This window comes from Phytophthora sojae (assembly GCF_000149755.1).
Source record: "Phytophthora sojae unplaced genomic scaffold PHYSOscaffold_3, whole genome shotgun sequence".
Lineage (NCBI taxonomy): Eukaryota > Oomycota > Peronosporomycetes > Peronosporales > Peronosporaceae > Phytophthora > Phytophthora sojae.
In genome coordinates, this window is record NW_009258117.1 from 8,385,731 (window position 1) to 8,400,514 (window position 14,784).

At 52.1% G+C, this 14,784-nt stretch overlaps 1 protein-coding gene across 1 annotated transcript; it reads right to left on the bottom strand.

Moving 5' to 3' along the window:
* Nucleotides 1–401: 401 nt before the first annotated feature.
* PHYSODRAFT_386368 (hypothetical protein) lies at nt 402–12,386 on the bottom strand (the record flags this gene model as incomplete). The annotated part of the gene is made up of 5 exons (XM_009526406.1): nt 402–481; nt 3,023–3,106; nt 4,775–4,858; nt 10,540–10,623; nt 12,293–12,386. Coding segments are annotated over 5 exons (426 nt in total), but the record flags the coding sequence as incomplete, so codon positions are not given.
* Between the last annotated feature and the right edge of the window lie 2,398 nt (nt 12,387–14,784).

Genomic DNA, 14,784 nt, shown 5'->3' on the forward strand with positions numbered 1-14,784 from the left:
TGCGGAACAGCTTGATGGCTACACGCCTGACCAACGGAGGGCGTCAGGTCAAGCTACTATTTCCGTGACAAACAACGCGCAGGCACCAATACGTGGATCTAAAGGAAAGTCTAAACGTCGATGTCGCTAGCGTTGACGGCTTTGTCGGGAGGAAGGAATTAAGTCAGGCAGCGTCAGGCATGTCGATATTAGACTATCTTGATACATTTATCAGACTGAATACACGTGCATGGGTTGCGACTTTATGCTGGTACGTAGCCTCTTGGAACCCGTCGAACGCTTCTTAGAAACTTTTCCACGACGACCAGTACATAGGAAATCCTTCCAAGTAGCCACCGACGACTGGTACATCTTCCACACCGCCTTGACTTTCCGATTCCTTGTCCTCGCACTGGACAGACTTTTGGTTCGCCTTCGGGTTTTGGTGCTTCTTCGCTGTTTGGTGCGCCTTCAGGGTTTGATGCCTCTTTGGGTTTTGGTACTTCTTCGGTGTCGGCACACTATTCGCAGCGGAATCGATGTCACTAGCGCGTCCAATACCGTCACAGGAGTCTCCATCGTCATCGCCCTCAGGTGTTCGTCGATCGTCGTTGTAGTCCGAATCGTCACTATTGTCCGGAGACTCATCTTCATCCTCTTCCTCAAGCTGCGCCAATACTTCCGCTAGCGCTGCTTCACTTTCACTTTCGTCCTCGTTGTCAGCTGCCAGATGACGGGCCAGGCGGGACTCCCAACGCTCAGCTTGATCGGCACGGGATTGACTGTCTGCCGGGTCCGCTTCAGCGTTTCGGGGCCGATCCTCGTCAGTTTGGCAGCGTGGGGGGAGCGTCTATACTTCGGCACTGTGTTTTCTTGCTGCTGTCGCTTCTTCGCCCGAAGCCGTATCCGCTCTGCTACTTCTGCTTCTTCTGGTGGCGTGAGTGGGGGTGGATTGGTGGTGGGAGGAGCTTGGGCTGAGCTTGCTTGGCTGGGTGTTGCATTCACAGTGACCATCTCGAGAGGAGCTTCTGGATGCACATCGCGAGCTCCATCGGCAGCTATGTCGTTCGTCCGGGGCCTGACATAGAGTATGGATACGTACAGGTTAGTCTTAAACAGGGAATACATGAACTAACTCACGCGTACGCACCATGCCACGGGGTCAGGACCTGATCGCTTGCGGCCTGCGGGGGAGGAGAGAGGATTTTGGACTGGCGACAGGAGGCCACTGATTTTTTTCTAAAAACGAATTTATCTTACCAGCCAGTCCGAAGGTAAGTTTATCTTACGCAGCTGCGCGATAGCAGCCGCTGATTTGTTTGCTCTGGATATATTGAATATCCCCAAAACTGCACCAAATAGCACAGAAAGTAGTATTTGCCTACTGTGCAGTTTATGTAGTAGCAGCGTGTTCGTTAGCGAACTGCACTTTTGTATTTCACATACTGAATACGAGACGAAGCAAAGTGTTCGTCGATCGTCGTTGTAGTCCGAATCGTCACTATTGTCCGGAGACTCATCTTCATCCTCTTCCTCAAGCTGCGCCAATACTTCCGCTAGCGCTGCTTCACTTTCACTTTCGTCCTCGTTGTCAGCTGCCAGATGACGGGCCAGGCGGGACTCCCAACGCTCAGCTTGATCGGCACGGGATTGACTGTCTGCCGGGTCCGCTTCAGCGTTTCGGGGCCGATCCTCGTCAGTTTGGCAGCGTGGGGGGAGCGTCTATACTTCGGCACTGTGTTTTCTTGCTGCTATCGCTTCTTCGCCCGAAGCCGTATCCGCTCTGCTACTTCTGCTTCTTCTGGTGGCGTGAGTGGGGGTGGATTGGTGGTGGGAGGAGCTTGGGCTGAGCTTGCTTGGCTGGGTGTTGCATTCACAGTGACCATCTCGAGAGGAGCTTCTGGATGCACATCGCGAGCTCCATCGGCAGCTATGTCGTTCGTCCGGGGCCTGACATAGAGTATGGATACGTACAGGTTAGTCTTAAACAGGGAATACATGAACTAACTCACGCGTACGCACCATGCCACGGGGTCAGGACCTGATCGCTTGCGGCCTGCGGGGGAGGAGAGAGGATTTTGGACTGGCGACAGGAGGCCACTGATTTTTTTTCTAAAAACGAATTTATCTTACCAGCCAGTCCGAAGGTAAGTTTATCTTACCCAGCTGCGCGATAGCAGCCGCTGATTTGTTTGCTCTGGATATATTGAATATCCCCAAAACTGCACCAAATAGCACAGAAAGTAGTATTTGCCTACTGTGCAGTTTATGTAGTAGCAGCGTGTTCGTTAGCGAACTGCACTTTTGTATTTCACATACTGAATACGAGACGAAGCAAACCAACAAACGTGCTCGTCGACACCGTGAGCGCGAGGGCGATTATATTTCAGGCCTTGGATTCGAAGACATGTCTGTTGATGACGAGGCATCGTATCTTCTGTTGCATCCCCGCCCAGGAAGCCGCGGAATGTGCGTGGAGCATCATCGTGAGCGCGCTCGCCTCGATGACGAGTTGCCGATGGTTAACTCGGGAATTGCAATCGGCGCTGGCTTAACGAACACGTTACCACCAACTACAGCCGGACAGATTGCGGACGACCAAGATATTCCTCTATATATTCGAGTGCCGCCAGTACCAACGTTCTTTGCGGAACAGCTTGATGGCTACACGCCTGACCAACGGAGGGCGTCAGGTCAAGCTACTATTTCCGTGACAAACAACGCGCAGGCACCAATACGTGGATCTAAAGGAAAGTCTAAACGTCGATGTCGCTAGCGTTGACGGCTTTGTCGGGAGGAAGGAATTAAGTCAGGCAGCGTCAGGCATGTCGATATTAGACTATCTTGATACATTTATCAGACTGAATACACGTGCATGGGTTGCGACTTTATGCTGGTACGTAGCCTCTTGGAACCCGTCGAACGCTTCTTAGAAACTTTTCCACGACGACCAGTACATAGGAAATCCTTCCAAGTAGCCACCGACGACTGGTACATCTTCCACACCGCCTTGACTTTCCGATTCCTTGTCCTCGCACTGGACAGACTTTTGGTTCGCCTTCGGGTTTTGGTGCTTCTTCGCTGTTTGGTGCGCCTTCAGGGTTTGATGCCTCTTTGGGTTTTGGTACTTCTTCGGTGTCGGCACACTATTCGCAGCGGAATCGATGTCACTAGCGCGTCCAATACCGTCACAGGAGTCTCCATCGTCATCGCCCTCAGATGTTCGTCGATCGTCGTTGTAGTCCGAATCGTCACTATTGTCCGGAGACTCATCTTCATCCTCTTCCTCAAGCTGCGCCAATACTTCCGCTAGCGCTGCTTCACTTTCACTTTCGTCCTCGTTGTCAGCTGCCAGATGACGGGCCAGGCGGGACTCCCAACGCTCAGCTTGATCGACACGGGATTGACTGTCTGCCGGGTCCGCTTCAGCGTTTCGGGGCCGATCCTCGTCAGTTTGGCAGCGTGGAGGGAGCGTCTATACTTCGGCACTGTGTTTTCTGGCTGCTGTCGCTTCTTCGCCCGAAGCCGTATCCGCTCTGCTACTTCTGCTTCTTCTGGTGGCGTGAGTGGGGGTGGATTGGTGGTGGGAGGAGCTTGGGCTGAGCTTGCTTGGCTGGGTGTTGCATTCACAGTGACCATCTCGAGAGGAGCTTCTGGATGCACATCGCGAGCTCCATCGGCAGCTATGTCGTTCGTCCGGGGCCTGACATAGAGTATGGATACGTACAGGTTAGTCTTAAACAGGGAATACATGAACTAACTCACGCGTACGCACCATGCCACGGGGTCAGGACCTGATCGCTTGCGGCCTGCGGGGGAGGAGAGAGGATTTTGGACTGGCGACAGGAGGCCACTGATTTTTTTTCTAAAAACGAATTTATCTTACCAGCCAGTCCGAAGGTAAGTTTATCTTACCCAGCTGCGCGATAGCAGCCGCTGATTTGTTTGCTCTGGATATATTGAATATCCCCAAAACTGCACCAAATAGCACAGAAAGTAGTATTTGCCTACTGTGCAGTTTATGTAGTAGCAGCGTGTTCGTTAGCGAACTGCACTTTTGTATTTCACATACTGAATACGAGACGAAGCAAACCAACAAACGTGCTCGTCGACACCGTGAGCGCGAGGGCGATTATATTTCAGGCCTTGGATTCGAAGACATGTCTGGTGATGACGAGGCATCGTATCTTCTGTTGCATCCCCGCCCAGGAAGCCGCGGAATGTGCGTGGAGCATCGTCGTGAGCGCGCTCGCCTCGATGACGAGTTGCCGATGGTTAACTCAGGAATTGCAATCGGCCTGGCTTAACGAACACGTTACCACCAACTACAGCCGGACAGATTGCGGACGACCAAGATATTCCTCTATATATTCGAGTGCCGCCAGTACCAACGTTCTTTGCGGAACAGCTTGATGGCTACACGCCTGACCAACGGAGGGCGTCAGGTCAAGCTACTATTTCCGTGACAAACAACGCGCAGGCACCAATACGTGGATCTAAAGGAAAGTCTAAACGTCGATGTCGCTAGCGTTGACGGCTTTGTCGGGAGGAAGGAATTAAGTCAGGCAGCGTCAGGCATGTCGATATTAGACTATCTTGATACATTTATCAGACTGAATACACGTGCATGGGTTGCGACTTTATGCTGGTACGTAGCCTCTTGGAACCCGTCGAACGCTTCTTAGAAACTTTTCCACGACGACCAGTACATAGGAAATCCTTCCAAGTAGCCACCGACGACTGGTACATCTTCCACACCGCCTTGACTTTCCGATTCCTTGTCCTCGCACTGGACAGACTTTTGGTTCGCCTTCGGGTTTTGGTGCTTCTTCGCTGTTTGGTGCGCCTTCAGGGTTTGATGCCTCTTTGGGTTTTGGTACTTCTTCGGTGTCGGCACACTATTCGCAGCGGAATCGATGTCACTAGCGCGTCCAATACCGTCACAGGAGTCTCCATCGTCATCGCCCTCAGGTGTTCGTCGATCGTCGTTGTAGTCCGAATCGTCACTATTGTCCGGAGACTCATCTTCATCCTCTTCCTCAAGCTGCGCCAATACTTCCGCTAGCGCTGCTTCACTTTCACTTTCGTCCTCGTTGTCAGCTGCCAGATGACGGGCCAGGCGGGACTCCCAACGCTCAGCTTGATCGACACGGGATTGACTGTCTGCCGGGTCCGCTTCAGCGTTTCGGGGCCGATCCTCGTCAGTTTGGCAGCGTGGAGGGAGCGTCTATACTTCGGCACTGTGTTTTCTTGCTGCTGTCGCTTCTTCGCCCGAAGCCGTATCCGCTCTGCTACTTCTGCTTCTTCTGGTGGCGTGAGTGGGGGTGGATTGGTGGTGGGAGGAGCTTGGGCTGAGCTTGCTTGGCTGGGTGTTGCATTCACAGTGACCATCTCGAGAGGAGCTTCTGGATGCACATCGCGAGCTCCATCGGCAGCTATGTCGTTCGTCCGGGGCCTGACATAGAGTATGGATACGTACAGGTTAGTCTTAAGCAGGGAATACATGAACTAACTCACGCGTACGCACCATGCCACGGGGTCAGGACCTGATCGCTTGCGGCCTGCGGGGGAGGAGAGAGGATTTTGGACTGGCGACAGGAGGCCACTGATTTTTTTTCTAAAAACGAATTTATCTTACCAGCCAGTCCGAAGGTAAGTTTATCTTACCCAGCTGCGCGATAGCAGCCGCTGATTTGTTTGCTCTGGATATATTGAATATCCCCAAAACTGCACCAAATAGCACAGAAAGTAGTATTTGCCTACTGTGCAGTTTATGTAGTAGCAGCGTGTTTGTTAGCGAACTGCACTTTTGTATTTCAGATACTGAATACGAGACGAAGCAAACCAAGAAACGTGCTCGTCGACACCGTGAGCGCGAGGGCGATTATATTTCAGGCCTTGGATTCGAAGACATGTCTGGTGATGACGAGGCATCGTATCTTCTGTTGCATCCCCGCCCAGGAAGCCGCGGAATGTGCGTGGAGCATCGTCGTGAGCGCGCTCGCCTCGATGACGAGTTGCCGATGGTTAACTCAGGAATTGCAATCGGCGCTGGCTTAACGAACACGTTACCACCAACTACAGCCGGACAGATTGCGGACGACCAAGATATTCCTCTATATATTCGAGTGCCGCCAGTACCAACGTTCTTTGCGGAACAGCTTGATGGCTACACGCCTGACCAACGGAGGGCGTCAGGTCAAGCTACCATTTCCGTGACAAACAACGCGCAGGCACCAATACGTGGATCTAAAGGAAAGTCTAAACGTCGATGTCGCTAGCGTTGACGGCTTTGTCGGGAGGAAGGAATTAAGTCAGGCAGCGTCAGGCATGTCGATATTAGACTATCTTGATACATTTATCAGACTGAATACACGTGCATGGGTTGCGACTTTATGCTGGTACGTAGCCTCTTGGAACCCGTCGAACGCTTCTTAGAAACTTTTCCACGACGACCAGTACATAGGAAATCCTTCCAAGTAGCCACCGACGACTGGTACATCTTCCACACCGCCTTGACTTTCCGATTCCTTGTCCTCGCACTGGACAGACTTTTGGTTCGCCTTCGGGTTTTGGTGCTTCTTCGCTGTTTGGTGCGCCTTCAGGGTTTGATGCCTCTTTGAGTTTTGGTACTTCTTCGGTGTCGGCACACTATTCGCAGCGGAATCGATGTCACTAGCGCGTCCAATACCGTCACAGGAGTCTCCATCGTCATCGCCCTCAGGTGTTCGTCGATCGTCGTTGTAGTCCGAATCGTCACTATTGTCCGGAGACTCATCTTCATCCTCTTCCTCAAGCTGCGCCAATACTTCCGCTAGCGCTGCTTCACTTTCACTTTCGTCCTCGTTGTCAGCTGCCAGATGACGGGCCAGGCGGGACTCCCAACGCTCAGCTTGATCGACACGGGATTGACTGTCTGCCGGGTCCGCTTCAGCGTTTCGGGGCCGATCCTCGTCAGTTTGGCAGCGTGGGGGGAGCGTCTATACTTCGGCACTGTGTTTTCTTGCTGCTGTCGCTTCTTCGCCCGAAGCCGTATCCGCTCTGCTACTTCTGCTTCTTCTGGTGGCGTGAGTGGGGGTGGATTGGTGGTGGGAGGAGCTTGGGCTGAGCTTGCTTGGCTGGGTGTTGCATTCACAGTGACCATCTCGAGAGGAGCTTCTGGATGCACATCGCGAGCTCCATCGGCAGCTATGTCGTTCGTCCGGGGCCTGACATAGAGTATGGATACGTACAGGTTAGTCTTGAGCAGGGAATACATGAACTAACTCACGCGTACGCACCATGCCACGGGGTCAGGACCTGATCGCTTGCGGCCTGCGGGGGAGGAGAGAGGATTTTGGACTGGCGACAGGAGGCCACTGATTTTTTTTCTAAAAACGAATTTATCTTACCAGCCAGTCCGAAGGTAAGTTTATCTTACCCAGCTGCGCGATAGCAGCCGCTGATTTGTTTGCTCTGGATATATTGAATATCCCCAAAACTGCACCAAATAGCACAGAAAGTAGTATTTGCCTACTGTGCAGTTTATGTAGTAGCAGCGTGTTCGTTAGCGAACTGCACTTTTGTATTTCACATACTGAATACGAGACGAAGCAAACCAACAAACGTGCTCGGCTGGGTGTTGCATTCACAGTGACCATCTCGAGAGGAGCTTCTGGATGCACATCGCGAGCTCCATCGGCAGCTATGTCGTTCGTCCGGGGCCTGACATAGAGTATGGATACGTACAGGTTAGTCTTAAACAGGGAATACATGAACTAACTCACGCGTACGCACCATGCCACGGGGTCAGGACCTGATCGCTTGCGGCCTGCGGGGGAGGAGAGAGGATTTTGGACTGGCGACAGGAGGCCACTGATTTTTTTTCTAAAAACGAATTTATCTTACCAGCCAGTCCGAAGGTAAGTTTATCTTACCCAGCTGCGCGATAGCAGCCGCTGATTTGTTTGCTCTGGATATATTGAATATCCCCAAAACTGCACCAAATAGCACAGAAAGTAGTATTTGCCTACTGTGCAGTTTATGTAGTAGCAGCGTGTTCGTTAGCGAACTGCACTTTTGTATTTCACATACTGAATACGAGACGAAGCAAACCAACAAACGTGCTCGTCGACACCGTGAGCGCGAGGGCGATTATATTTCAGGCCTTGGATTCGAAGACATGTCTGGTGATGACGAGGCATCGTATCTTCTGTTGCATCCCCGCCCAGGAAGCCGCGGAATGTGCGTGGAGCATCGTCGTGAGCGCGCTCGCCTCGATGACGAGTTGCCGATGGTTAACTCAGGAATTGCAATCGGCGCTGGCTTAACGAACACGTTACCACCAACTACAGCCGGACAGATTGCGGACGACCAAGATATTCCTCTATATATTCGAGTGCCGCCAGTACCAACGTTCTTTGCGGAACAGCTTGATGGCTACACGCCTGACCAACGGAGGGCGTCAGGTCAAGCTACTATTTCCGTGACAAACAACGCGCAGGCACCAATACGTGGATCTAAAGGAAAGTCTAAACGTCGATGTCGCTAGCGTTGACGGCTTTGTCGGGAGGAAGGAATTAAGTCAGGCAGCGTCAGGCATGTCGATATTAGACTATCTTGATACATTTATCAGACTGAATACACGTGCATGGGTTGCGACTTTATGCTGGTACGTAGCCTCTTGGAACCCGTCGAACGCTTCTTAGAAACTTTTCCACGACGACCAGTACATAGGAAATCCTTCCAAGTAGCCACCGACGACTGGTACATCTTCCACACCGCCTTGACTTTCCGATTCCTTGTCCTCGCACTGGACAGACTTTTGGTTCGCCTTCGGGTTTTGGTGCTTCTTCGCTGTTTGGTGCGCCTTCAGGGTTTGATGCCTCTTTGAGTTTTGGTACTTCTTCGGTGTCGGCACACTATTCGCAGCGGAATCGATGTCACTAGCGCGTCCAATACCGTCACAGGAGTCTCCATCGTCATCGCCCTCAGGTGTTCGTCGATCGTCGTTGTAGTCCGAATCGTCACTATTGTCCGGAGACTCATCTTCATCCTCTTCCTCAAGCTGCGCCAATACTTCCGCTAGCGCTGCTTCACTTTCACTTTCGTCCTCGTTGTCAGCTGCCAGATGACGGGCCAGGCGGGACTCCCAACGCTCAGCTTGATCGACACGGGATTGACTGTCTGCCGGGTCCGCTTCAGCGTTTCGGGGCCGATCCTCGTCAGTTTGGCAGCGTGGGGGGAGCGTCTATACTTCGGCACTGTGTTTTCTTGCTGCTGTCGCTTCTTCGCCCGAAGCCGTATCCGCTCTGCTACTTCTGCTTCTTCTGGTGGCGTGAGTGGGGGTGGATTGGTGGTGGGAGGAGCTTGGGCTGAGCTTGCTTGGCTGGGTGTTGCATTCACAGTGACCATCTCGAGAGGAGCTTCTGGATGCACATCGCGAGCTCCATCGGCAGCTATGTCGTTCGTCCGGGGCCTGACATAGAGTATGGATACGTACAGGTTAGTCTTAAACAGGGAATACATGAACTAACTCACGCGTACGCACCATGCCACGGGGTCAGGACCTGATCGCTTGCGGCCTGCGGGGGAGGAGAGAGGATTTTGGAGATTTTGGACTGGCGACAGGAGGCCACTGATTTTTTTTCTAAAAACGAATTTATCTTACCAGCCAGTCCGAAGGTAAGTTTATCTTACCCAGCTGCGCGATAGCAGCCGCTGATTTGTTTGCTCTGGATATATTGAATATCCCCAAAACTGCACCAAATAGCACAGAAAGTAGTATTTGCCTACTGTGCAGTTTATGTAGTAGCAGCGTGTTCGTTAGCGAACTGCACTTTTGTATTTCACATACTGAATACGAGACGAAGCAAACCAACAAACGTGCTCGTCGACACCGTGAGCGCGAGGGCGATTATATTTCAGGCCTTGGATTCGAAGACATGTCTGGTGATGACGAGGCATCGTATCTTCTGTTGCATCCCCGCCCAGGAAGCCGCGGAATGTGCGTGGAGCATCATCGTGAGCGCGCTCGCCTCGATGACGAGTTGCCGATGGTTAACTCGGGAATTGCAATCGGCGCTGGCTTAACGAACACGTTACCACCAACTACAGCCGGACAGATTGCGGACGACCAAGATATTCCTCTATATATTCGAGTGCCGCCAGTACCAACGTTCTTTGCGGAACAGCTTGATGGCTACACGCCTGACCAACGGAGGGCGTCAGGTCAAGCTACTATTTCCGTGACAAACAACGCGCAGGCACCAATACGTGGATCTAAAGGAAAGTCTAAACGTCGATGTCGCTAGCGTTGACGGCTTTTGTCGGGAGGAAGGAATTAAGTCAGGCAGCGTCAGGCATGTCGATATTAGACTATCTTGATACATTTATCAGACTGAATACACGTGCATGGGTTGCGACTTTATGCTGGTACGTAGCCTCTTGGAACCCGTCGAACGCTTCTTAGAAACTTTCCCACGACGACCAGTACATAGGAAATCCTTCCAAGTAGCCACCGACGACTGGTACATCTTCCACACCGCCTTGACTTTCCGATTCCTTGTCCTCGCACTGGACAGACTTTTGGTTCGCCTTCGGGTTTTGGTGCTTCTTCGCTGTTTGGTGCGCCTTCAGGGTTTGATGCCTCTTTGGGTTTTGGTACTTCTTCGGTGTCGGCACACTATTCGCAGCGGAATCGATGTCACTAGCGCGTCCAATACCGTCACAGGAGTCTCCATCGTCATCGCCCTCAGGTGTTCGTCGATCGTCGTTGTAGTCCGAATCGTCACTATTGTCCGGAGACTCATCTTCATCCTCTTCCTCAAGCTGCGCCAATACTTCCGCTAGCGCTGCTTCACTTTCACTTTCGTCCTCGTTGTCAGCTGCCAGATGACGGGCCAGGCGGGACTCCCAACGCTCAGCTTGATCGGCACGGGATTGACTGTCTGCCGGGTCCGCTTCAGCGTTTCGGGGCCGATCCTCGTCAGTTTGGCAGCGTGGGGGGAGCGTCTATACTTCGGCACTGTGTTTTCTTGCTGCTATCGCTTCTTCGCCCGAAGCCGTATCCGCTCTGCTACTTCTGCTTCTTCTGGTGGCGTGAGTGGGGGTGGATTGGTGGTGGGAGGAGCTTGGGCTGAGCTTGCTTGGCTGGGTGTTGCATTCACAGTGACCATCTCGAGAGGAGCTTCTGGATGCACATCGCGAGCTCCATCGGCAGCTATGTCGTTCGTCCGGGGCCTGACATAGAGTATGGATACGTACAGGTTAGTCTTGAGCAGGGAATACATGAACTAACTCACGCGTACGCACCATGCCACGGGGTCAGGACCTGATCGCTTGCGGCCTGCGGGGGAGGAGAGAGGATTTTGGACTGGCGACAGGAGGCCACTGATTTTTTTTCTAAAAACGAATTTATCTTACCAGCCAGTCCGAAGGTAAGTTTATCTTACCCAGCTGCGCGATAGCAGCCGCTGATTTGTTTGCTCTGGATATATTGAATATCCCCAAAACTGCACCAAATAGCACAGAAAGTAGTATTTGCCTACTGTGCAGTTTATGTAGTAGCAGCGTGTTCGTTAGCGAACTGCACTTTTGTATTTCACATACTGAATACGAGACGAAGCAAACCAACAAACGTGCTCGTCGACACCGTGAGCGCGAGGGCGATTATATTTCAGGCCTTGGATTCGAAGACATGTCTGGTGATGACGAGGCATCGTATCTTCTGTTGCATCCCCGCCCAGGAAGCCGCGGAATGTGCGTGGAGCATCGTCGTGAGCGCGCTCGCCTCGATGACGAGTTGCCGATGGTTAACTCAGGAATTGCAATCGGCGCTGGCTTAACGAACACGTTACCACCAACTACAGCCGGACAGATTGCGGACGACCAAGATATTCCTCTATATATTCGAGTGCCGCCAGTACCAACGTTCTTTGCGGAACAGCTTGATGGCTACACGCCTGACCAACGGAGGGCGTCAGGTCAAGCTACTATTTCCGTGACAAACAACGCGCAGGCACCAATACGTGGATCTAAAGGAAAGTCTAAACGTCGATGTCGCTAGCGTTGACGGCTTTGTCGGGAGGAAGGAATTAAGTCAGGCAGCGTCAGGCATGTCGATATTAGACTATTTTGATACATTTATCAGACTGAATACACGTGCATGGGTTGCGACTTTATGCTGGTACGTAGCCTCTTGGAACCCGTCGAACGCTTCTTAGAAACTTTTCCACGACGACCAGTACATAGGAAATCCTTCCAAGTAGCCACCGACGACTGGTACATCTTCCACACCGCCTTGACTTTCCGATTCCTTGTCCTCGCACTGGACAGACTTTTGGTTCGCCTTCGGGTTTTGGTGCTTCTTCGCTGTTTGGTGCGCCTTCAGGGTTTGATGCCTCTTTGGGTTTTGGTACTTCTTCGGTGTCGGCACACTATTCGCAGCGGAATCGATGTCACTAGCGCGTCCAATACCGTCACAGGAGTCTCCATCGTCATCGCCCTCAGGTGTTCGTCGATCGTCGTTGTAGTCCGAATCGTCACTATTGTCCGGAGACTCATCTTCATCCTCTTCCTCAAGCTGCGCCAATACTTCCGCTAGCGCTGCTTCACTTTCACTTTCGTCCTCGTTGTCAGCTGCCAGATGACGGGCCAGGCGGGACTCCCAACGCTCAGCTTGATCGACACGGGATTGACTGTCTGCCGGGTCCGCTTCAGCGTTTCGGGGCCGATCCTCGTCAGTTTGGCAGCGTGGGGGGAGCGTCTATACTTCGGCACTGTGTTTTCTTGCTGCTGTCGCTTCTTCGCCCGAAGCCGTATCCGCTCTGCTACTTCTGCTTCTTCTGGTGGCGTGAGTGGGGGTGGATTGGTGGTGGGAGGAGCTTGGGCTGAGCTTGCTTGGCTGGGTGTTGCATTCACAGTGACCATCTCGAGAGGAGCTTCTGGATGCACATCGCGAGCTCCATCGGCAGCTATGTCGTTCGTCCGGGGCCTGACATAGAGTATGGATACGTACAGGTTAGTCTTAAACAGGGAATACATGAACTAACTCACGCGTACGCACCATGCCACGGGGTCAGGACCTGATCGCTTGCGGCCTGCGGGGGAGGAGAGAGGATTTTGGACTGGCGACAGGAGGCCACTGATTTTTTTTCTAAAAACGAATTTATCTTACCAGCCAGTCCGAAGGTAAGTTTATCTTACCCAGCTGCGCGATAGCAGCCGCTGATTTGTTTGCTCTGGATATATTGAATATCCCCAAAACTGCACCAAATAGCACAGAAAGTAGTATTTGCCTACTGTGCAGTTTATGTAGTAGCAGCGTGTTCGTTAGCGAACTGCACTTTTGTATTTCACATACTGAATACGAGACGAAGCAAACCAACAAACGTGCTCGTCGACACCGTGAGCGCGAGGGCGATTATATTTCAGGCCTTGGATTCGAAGACATGTCTGGTGATGACGAGGCATCGTATCTTCTGTTGCATCCCCGCCCAGGAAGCCGCGGAATGTGCGTGGAGCATCGTCGTGAGCGCGCTCGCCTCGATGACGAGTTGCCGATGGTTAACTCAGGAATTGCAATCGGCGCTGGCTTAACGAACACGTTACCACCAACTACAGCCGGACAGATTGCGGACGACCAAGATATTCCTCTATATATTCGAGTGCCGCCAGTACCAACGTTCTTTGCGGAACAGCTTGATGGCTACACGCCTGACCAACGGAGGGCGTCAGGTCAAGCTACTATTTCCGTGACAAACAACGCGCAGGCACCAATACGTGGATCTAAAGGAAAGTCTAAACGTCGATGTCGCTAGCGTTGACGGCTTTTGTCGGGAGGAAGGAATTAAGTCAGGCAGCGTCAGGCATGTCGATATTAGACTATCTTGATACATTTATCAGACTGAATACACGTGCATGGGTTGCGACTTTATGCTGGTACGTAGCCTCTTGGAACCCGTCGAACGCTTCTTAGAAACTTTTCCACGACGACCAGTACATAGGAAATCCTTCCAAGTAGCCACCGACGACTGGTACATCTTCCACACCGCCTTGACTTTCCGATTCCTTGTCCTCGCACTGGACAGACTTTTGGTTCGCCTTCGGGTTTTGGTGCTTCTTCGCTGTTTGGTGCGCCTTCAGGGTTTGATGCCTCTTTGGGTTTTGGTACTTCTTCGGTGTCGGCACACTATTCGCAGCGGAATCGATGTCACTAGCGCGTCCAATACCGTCACAGGAGTCTCCATCGTCATCGCCCTCAGGTGTTCGTCGATCGTCGTTGTAGTCCGAATCGTCACTATTGTCCGGAGACTCATCTTCATCCTCTTCCTCAAGCTGCGCCAATACTTCCGCTAGCGCTGCTTCACTTTCACTTTCGTCCTCGTTGTCAGCTGCCAGATGACGGGCCAGGCGGGACTCCCAACGCTCAGCTTGGTCGGCACGGGATTGACTGTCTGGTTGCGACTTTTACGTCGAATGACTGTGTTCTGGAGTGAGGGTCGGAAACACCGAATTTGTATCTTCATGGCAACGCTGTGTCTGTAGCTGACTGTGTTCTGGAGTGAGGGTCGGAATCACCAAATTTGTAACTCTGTGTCTGTAGCTAACAGAAAACAGTCATTCAACGTAAAAGTCGCAACCCATGCACGTATATTCAGTCTGATAAATGTATCAAGATAGTCTAATATCGACATGCCTGACGCTGCCTGACTTAATTCCTTCCTCCCGACAAAGCCGTCAACGCTAGCGACATCGACGTTTAGACTTTCCTTTAGATCCACGTATTGGTGCCTGCGCGTTGTTTGTCACGGAAATAGTAGCTTG